The sequence below is a fragment of the Pteronotus mesoamericanus genome, unplaced genomic scaffold, assembly GCF_021234165.1.
Source record: "Pteronotus mesoamericanus isolate MK-2021 breed Mesoamerican mustached bat unplaced genomic scaffold, CSHL_Meso_final scaffold_21, whole genome shotgun sequence".
Lineage (NCBI taxonomy): Eukaryota > Metazoa > Chordata > Mammalia > Chiroptera > Mormoopidae > Pteronotus > Pteronotus mesoamericanus.
The window spans coordinates 30,515,857-30,524,669 of NW_026555310.1; the positions used below are offsets into that span (position 1 = coordinate 30,515,857).

General features: G+C 35.2%; 1 protein-coding gene across 2 annotated transcripts; it reads left to right on the forward strand.

Annotated features, from left to right (window-relative positions):
* Nucleotides 1–378: 378 nt before the first annotated feature.
* Nucleotides 379–7,883, forward strand: CLEC12B (C-type lectin domain family 12 member B). Of its 2 annotated transcripts, none has more exons than XM_054590947.1 (6): nt 379–469; nt 2,324–2,422; nt 4,053–4,271; nt 4,773–4,927; nt 5,125–5,240; nt 7,733–7,883. In XM_054590947.1, the coding sequence occupies exons 1-6, from the start codon at nt 379–381 to the stop codon at nt 7,881–7,883; spliced, it is 831 nt and encodes a 276-aa protein (XP_054446922.1). The 2 variants fall into 2 exon arrangements, with proteins under 2 accessions (XP_054446922.1, XP_054446923.1); XM_054590948.1 differs by having other exon boundaries at nt 7,820–7,883.
* The last annotated feature ends 930 nt before the right edge of the window (nt 7,884–8,813 follow it).

An 8,813-nucleotide genomic window follows, 5' to 3' on the forward strand; every position in this document is an offset into this window, starting at 1 on the left:
CAGAATTAGTTGTCTTTTAACACATCTAAAGAGGACAACCTGACCCTCTATTGAAACATTGACAATCATGGGATTTCCTGCATGAAATCACCATTCCTGCACTGACTCCAAGTACCACTTCTTTCCTTCATAGCAAGAAACAATGAAAAAGAACAGACAGTTTGAAATCTATGACATACTGATTTTTAAGGAAAATATTTGGCTTTCTCTGCAGAAAAACTGATTGTCACTCTGTCCTTATAGAGGTTGCAGTGGGATGTGCCTTGGGTCAGTTGTGTGTCTAAATCAAAGCTCCCAGCCTTGAAAAAAACATTTTGTTCCAGGCCTGAAGATACTGAAACATTAGTTGCACAGTTTACAGTAGTGCTTTCTCCTAAAATGTCTGAAGAGGTGACCTATGCGACACTCACATTTCAAGATTCCCTGGGAGCTGGAAATAACCGGGATAGAAATGATCTAAGGAAAAGAGGTAAGGATTCAGAGAAAGCAAGACTTGACTTCAGGTGATCGACAGATTTTTAATGCTTTGAGGTGCTGGTTTTGATATTGATCCTGAAGAGAAGAATGCTGTGGAAGCTTCAAAATGGAGACAGTTATGGAATATATTAGTAGAAAGAGTGTTCTCAATATTGAGGAAATTGTGTAATATCACTATGTTTTATGAAGCCCTGTGTTATAGTGAAAAATGTTAATTAGACATGCCAGAGGTTGACTTTGGGGACTAGGAGGTTTCTTTTCATAAATGTAGTCCTTGATATATATACTTTATGAGAGGTGCCAGATGAATGTTCTTTGGAAGGCAGATTGGAGGCTTCTAAAATAGAGAAGGTGGAGGGAATTTTTCTTTTCAAGGATATAAATAACTAAAGAGGAAAATTGGAGGATGAGTGAGTCACAAATAGAAAAAAGATAGCTTCTGTTTTATAGTATTTTAAAAAATTAGGGAGTTGAAATTCCCAGTATAATTAGTAGTGTTGAATCAATAATAATGTCATTTTTAGTATTTTATATGCAGTGTATTACTTGTTTATTAAAATATGGTTGCAAAGTAAATGAAATACTATTAGTACTTTTTTCAATGTATTAATGAGGAAACTGAGTCTGAAAAAAAATTGAATGATTTAACACATTTACACAACCATTATGTGGTGGAGTCCAGACTTGGTTCTAGCCTTTCACTAATTCCCTTACACATAGTTGGAGAGAACAGTGGTCTTTGTGGGCAGGAATACAATTTAATATATCAGACTACATCCTTCACCTTCAAGAATCCATTGACTGTTCAGGTTGTCCTGAATCATCTAAAATATATGTACAGTGCTTTCCTCTTTGGATTTATTTTTAGTTTAAGCATATGTATGTATCTCTGTGTGTGTGTGTGTGTGTGTGTGTGGTGTTTAAGAGAGGGTGATGCACAAAAGAAAAGGATGGGAATTGACTTTGCATGTGTCTAATAAAGATGGCTATACATTATTTTGTAGAAAAATGTAACTTTAATCTTTGAGAAAGAGGGAGTAGTGGATGTGATATATATAATAATGCAACTGGAGATTATATTAATCATTCTGAAAGAGTATGTCAGATGCCATTAGATCCTGAATCAAAGAATAAGAAAGTGAGGCAAATAGAAGAACCATCTGTGATATATAGAGGGTGGGGCAAATTTAGGGTTTCAGTGGTAAATACGTGAAACACAGAGTTTATTCTTGTATTATTGTCTACTAATTATTGTATTATTTGCCATACAATCATAAACCTACAGTTCCGCCAACCTGTATATAGAATATTAAATTTTGAAGAGTTATCCACAGGCTTTCTGTTTTTTTCCTGTGGTTTGTAGGTTAGATTGCACATTGATTCCTTCTTTCATTCAGTATTGATTCATAATTTACCAGGTGATAAATAAAATAGGTAATAGGTAAAAATTGTGGAAGTGTGTAATTTCAAAAACTTGGGATCTCTTCTATTGTTAGGATCATCCAGGGAACCACTTTCCACAATAGCTTGTTTGTGAATTCAGTAAATTTGAAGAAGAAAGGCATGTGATTAAAACAAAAAAACAACCTACACCTTAGAATACGATCTTAAAGGAAAGGAGGAGGGAAAAAAAAGAAGAAAAGAAAGAGAAATCATTATAAATAAATAAATGAATGAATGAATGGAAGAGGACTGACGGTGGGGCCCTCACAGCACATTGTTTTAGGTATTTTCTATGTAGGGGCATTAAAGAACCTTAGGAAGCTTTCTATGTGGGAAAAATGAACAACCATGTCTAAACCATAAGGAAGTTCTGTTTGCTCATCCCTCTGTCGGCGTTCTTCAGGGTATCCAGCTCCACCTCCTACATGGCGTTGGGCAGCCCTGAGTCTGCTAACTCTTTGTCTGTTGCTACTGTTGGGACTGGTGACCTTGGGGATTATGTGTAAGTATCCTTGCATCAAACCCAAGAGAGGTGATTGGGAACCCATTCGTAAACTATGTAATTTCAGGTTGGATTATGTGGGAGGTGCTACATCCTGAATGCTCTAATACTTTCTGCTACTTGCTATCTCTCTCATTCTCCATGTCTTCAAGGCAAACCAACAGGGAAAATATTATTATCAGGATTATATCCCAAATCCATTGCTTTTGATAACCTTGACTAGGCTGTGAAGACAACTTTTATTTTTCCAGTTGGTAGAGGTTGGTATAAGGAGTCTCTTTTCTGCACAGAAACATGTCCACTTATCATCCCATGACCACTTATCAACGGTGAGAAACAAAAAGCTAAGGGGAGTGGAAAGCCAAGGAAGAGCATGCCATTTTATTTATCTCTAAGGCTTTGTGAGAGACTGGCTTAATCTGCTCACCCAAGACTTTTCTAGAATAGAGACAGCTTCTAAGCAGGAACAACAGTCTGCCTGCTATAAATGAAAAAGGTATACAAACAAGAAGGAAGAGATGTCTGATATACCTTATCTGGTAGATAGAAATTTCTACCCCCTCCAACAGTGGCGGATCCACTCCCAAGCACAATAGTGAAAAAATAGTATTTTCTTTATTCTGGCCCATCATTGGACAGTCAGAGCTGGACAGAATAGGGAATCCTGAACTAACAATTGCAAAACATCCCGAGAACACACAATTTGTAGGATGTTGTTAAGTATGGGATATACAGAATAATGAATTAGCACAGTGTTCAATATCAGGGAATTTACAGTCAAATTTGTGGTCATTACTTGTTGTATGGTACCAACATCTCCTCTGCTACTTTCATTTATTTTTACATATATAAAATCTCATGGATAATTAGGAATTAGAGATACCTATTTGGACATATAAATAAAAGCTAATGATGTAACTTGCTCTTTTAAAAAGAAATATAATGTTCTAATAGCAGTAACAGATATTCAGTAGCCAATCATAAAGATTAATGGGTGATCTACAGTGATACATGTTTTAAAAAATGAAGATACAATGTGTTTTCATTGGTTCTCCATAGAAGAATGAATTTTTTTTTCTCCTAAAGTGCAGTGCTTTGAGTGCAATGGTTCTTAAATTTATTTTGTTGGTCAATCAACTCAAGTCTTTATTTAAAATGCAAGTTTTATGGATCTAGGACCAGAAAAAGATCAAGTATGATATTAAAATCTTGTTTTTTTTAAACAAATGTCCTAGGTGATTCTGATGCGAGTGATCTGTGGACCATACTTTGAGTTACTCATTGCCCCCAAAGGGTCCCGTTCCTATTAAAACAATTACACAAACCATCTCCGAATGAATGGCAAAGTGGCTGGCACTACCTTAGACGAAATGTGGGAGATATATAAGTTTTAATTCATTATTTTAATATGAGAACAATAATAATTAAAATAATATGAAATTATAAAGATGAGCTCTAAACAATTTTAAAAAGAGAGGCATCTGGTGCATTTCTTCCACAATACCTCTATTATTAGGAGTTATTAATAAATCTTAAACAGTGTAAGAAATACTTCTGTGTTAAGAGAACTATCGATGGCTATCATGGGAATGGAAGGATGTATGAACTTGTCTTCTGTTATGTCTTGGAGTTTTGCAGACCTCTAATGAAATTAACTCAGGGTCAGAGAAATTCAGTCAACTTCAGAAAACTATCCACCAACAGCAGGATAACTTATCCCAGCAGCTGAGCAACTACAGGAACTTTTCCACAGAGGAGGAATTTCTCAAGTTGCAAATCTCCAATCTATTGAAGAAGCAGGGACAAATGGCCATCAAACTCTGTCAAGAGCTAGTCATTCACACTTCAGGTAATCAGGACCTGCTGACGAGTCAGATAGCATCTGTTGTCCTGGCTTAGGTTAATTATGTGCACCACCTCTGGAAGTATGGGGGCGTCACGCTACCCAGTGGCCACTAACAATGTCACATTGTCTTTACAGAAGGCAAGGGAAAATAAAAATTTATTTTATATTTTTGAAAACACAGAGGCAAATTTGGGGAAACATTGTGGAATGATATCAATAAGGATACTTCAGCCTCTCACTTTATAAATTATTTTTAGGGAAGCCTGTTGTTATAACAAGTTAAAGGTATAATTGATGATTCTAAGGCCAGAAGACTGAGCCTTGAAAAGAGAATTTCAATCACATAATCAGGGTGACTTCATTTTGATAGTCTCCTAAAGCAGCATGTTTTCAGGGTGCTGGGTCTCAAACCTATTACCCAATTAAATAATTTAGATTCCAAAACCTTCCCCAATCACTCCAAAGTTGTTTTGTTTGTACTTTTGTATATAATTTCTTTTTCAGACCACAAATGTAATCCTTGTCCTAAGACGTGGCAGTGGCACCAAAACAGTTGCTATTATTTTGCAACAAATGAAGAAAAAACCTGGACTAACAGTAGAAAAAACTGCATGGACAAGAACTCCAGCTTGGTGAAGATAGACAGCTTGGAAGAAAAGGTCCGAATTGCATTTCCCAATTACAGAAATTATTCATATAATGGACAGTAAATAAATGGAATTTCTGATTTACACAGTAGGAGTTTAGGGCATTTTGAATGAGAATTAATAAATGAATTTAATGTATGTTCCAATTTATCTTACTTCTGTGAAGGGAAATGTGGCTCTCATGTAATATTTTTCCTTTTCTCTGTCAGGATTTTCTAAAGATGCAACCATTACCTCAGTTTTCTTTCTTCTGGTTGGGATTGTCATGGGCTCCATCTGGCGGAGGTTGGCTGTGGGAGGATGGCTCTATCCCCTCTCCATCCTTGTAAGTGTCTGTCTGGGAAAAATTCCAAGTTAAGGAAACTAAGAAATGGAATACTGAGGAGATAAATGTTCTGATTTGTATTTCACAGTAGTACTGATGTGGAACATCTTTTCATTTGCCTGTTGACCCTCTGTGTATGTCGTCCTTGGAAAAATGTCTATTCAGATCCTTTGTCCATTTTAAAAAATTTTGGTGGTGAGAAAGCTACAGTGTATACAGATATCAAATTATAATGTACATCTGAAACTTAGATGTTATTAATTAATGTGACCTCAGTAAAAAGTTAATTATAAGAATTACAAACCTAGACACACAAAAAAGAGTACAACGTACAAAGAAAACAGAGCTCCAGTCTCAAATACTGAAAGGAGGAGTGCCTACTTTTGTGTGTGCGATAAAGTCATGGCAAGGCATTGAACCTTATCTATTAGTTTAAATTTTTAATTTAACAAACACAAATAATACTGTGTGCAAAATATTTTATAAATAGTAGCCCTATGATTAAAGCCTGTTATGTTCCCATTTTATAGATGAAAAATTGTCATAGAGAGCTTAAAGTACTTGTCCATGGGCACTCAGCTCCTAAGTGGTGAAATGAGGACTCAGCTTCTCAGCTGCCCTGGCTCTGCAGTACCTACAACCCAGAAGGGTAATGTTTATCATAGGAACATGGCTTCAAAATTGAACAGTAGTTAGCTATTTTATAACAAAAAGAAAATTTATATTGGTTAATTAGTTTAGCAATTATTTTTTTTTATGATGGGGACTTGACAATTAAATTATATGACAAATGTTTTTCCTGCATTAACATGAAACTCTTCATGATTTTGATGAAAATGTTTAAAGTATTTATATAATATATAACATTTTGAAAATTGTACTTTTGGCAACTATTTAAAGATATAAAAAAATGTAGGTGTCGACATAAAAATATGTCAAGGGACACATAGTTTTGCAAAATTCTTTTAGCAACTTACTACAAAACCGAATTTTTTGAAGGACATCCCTCATCTATATTTAAATAATACAATTACCACATATTTTATTTTTAATATAACATATGGTATTTGTATATTAGATGAAATTTAAAACTTTGGCATCTTTATGGATACAGTAGGTTTTTTCACCTCTCTACCCCCATCAATTTATTAATCTATTGAACTCCTATTTCACTCTTTACTAATGCATGTTGTCAAAGTTTCCTTGAACTGAATTATAATTGCTCATTTTCTGTCAAAAATACTGTACTTCAGTTGTGACACACAAACTACATTTAATAAAAAACGATATGCTTATACTTTTCTCCCTAGATACACTTTATCATTATTCATTTCCCAAAGTTTTGTCCCGGCCTTTCCTACTCACTGCTAATCTCCCAATTCACCAATCAGCACTACTAGTCATATTTAATTGACTAATCTGGTTTCATACAGATGATAATGGAAAAAAGCACATGCAAAGTAATAAACACAAAAAAATGGCACTCTTTGTAACTGGAGCAATGATTATAAATCAGTCTGAGGGACTGATGCTAGACTAGGGTTTTGCAGCAGTAATGCCATGACACCATGCAAGCTCAGTTCCCATTTTGGAATTTAAGAAGATGTGTCCCTCATACTGGAAAAGTTATAACCATCCCTGGGGCCTCCATTTACACCTGGTTGAAGTATGGAGGAGGTGGCCCCCACCGCAAGTTTCCCAACTTGAAGACACTAATACTCTGAGACTGCAGATGTCAGCGGATAAACCAGTGCGTCACACTCAGGGTAGCAAAACCGTGCTTCACACTCAGTGTAGTGAGACTGAGCTTCAGGCTCACACAGCAATTTCCCACTGAGGAAAGGACAGTAAGGGTTAGTAAGCCCAGCCCTAAAGCAATAAGAGAATATTGCCGTATAATGTAAATCATTGGGGGGAAAAAGCAATTAGACCCGATGAGAAGAATTTTCTAATGATATTATTTAAGAATTACCACAATTCCTTAGCAGAAGAGCTAGGGACGGTTACTAGGACCACATTCATTTGTCTCAACTTTGCCTTGCTCTTTATCCCCCCTCTCCATATATATTTTATTATGCATAAGTGTGTGCATGTGCGTGTGCGTGTGTATAATAAAATGTAACAACTTTTTACACAGGAAGAAATTTCACTTTTTTTCTTCACAAAGTTCCAAAGTACAAAAAAAACTCGTACTTTTAATATAATCTAAATTGGGTAGTTTCTACCATGGTAACGGAGGGGATACAAATTCTTAACCAAGAATTTAGTATCCTCCTTAAATAATTCTACCTGAGATTATAATTAACTTGAAGAAAAAGAACTTACCTATGCCAGATTTAGGGATTTTGTTATGTTGTGAAGCAGAAGTCTCTCAATATTCAGATATATGATATTTGGTAACTGTGAATATTGAATTGTGATCAAATCTCAATGTTTGGTGTATAAATTAATTTTTAAAATTTATCACTAATTTTGAATTGATTAATTTTCAGATTTAGTACTAAAGAATATGCCCAAATCAATGGATCCAAAGGATGTGCCTATTTTCAAAAAGGAAATATTTATATTTCCCGCTGCAGTGCTGAAATTTCTTGGATTTGTGAGAAGACAGCAGCATTAGTGAAAACTGAAGATTTGGATTAATAATCTCCTTCCAAATTCAGCAAAAATTTAAGAGGCTTGTGGTTAAGTTCATGTGAGGAGGGAAACAGCTACCCTACCAGAACCAAAACAGATTAAAAAGTGATTATATATTGAAACCATCAGGCAAATAAACTTGTTTCACAGAACATTCTCCACCTCATTATCTGATACCTTCTGATCAGATATCCTGGGTATTGCTCAAGACCTAGGGGAACAGCTGTTCTAGGCCCCTGTTGTTCTGTCTCAGAATTATTTCAATTGGTTTTTCCTCTCTCAAATAAAAGATCTTTTTCTTGCTTTGTTGTTACATATGTACAAGTGCACTGGGGTGATATGTAAATATTTTAGCAGTCACACCTGACACAGACCACAGCCCTGGAATGAGGTCCAGGAGACCCTGCTGTGAGAGTTGCTAGACCAGACAGAGGTTGGGGGGATCCCTGTTAGGGGTCCTAGTTGCTGGGTGCCAAATGCTTTGGCACCACTATACCAAATGATTTGGAAATCTCTTAGTAAATGATTTGCCTCTACCACTGTATACCAGGTAAGCATCAGCCTGAACATGCAAAATAACATGTCCTCTTCTATTTCCCTATGAAAATACATTTTTATTAATCTGTAAAATTTAAATAATGTGTAACCTAGGTGAAGTAGCACATCATTTAACATTTATATTCTCTTTTATTTAAATTAGTACTGTTGAGGTTATTCACGGGGTAATCTTTGTATTATTATTTGAAATTTATTCTCTTATAATTGACATTTTATTTCATTCAGAAAAATTTTAAAGAGATTAAGGTATTATAATAATTATTTTTAATTTTTCAGAATTTTTCTTTGACATTGTTCACCAGTTCCTTGCACACTAGATGATAAACATTGTAAATTTAGAGGTCAGGTATTTTTCTGGGACAAAATTACTGATTTGTG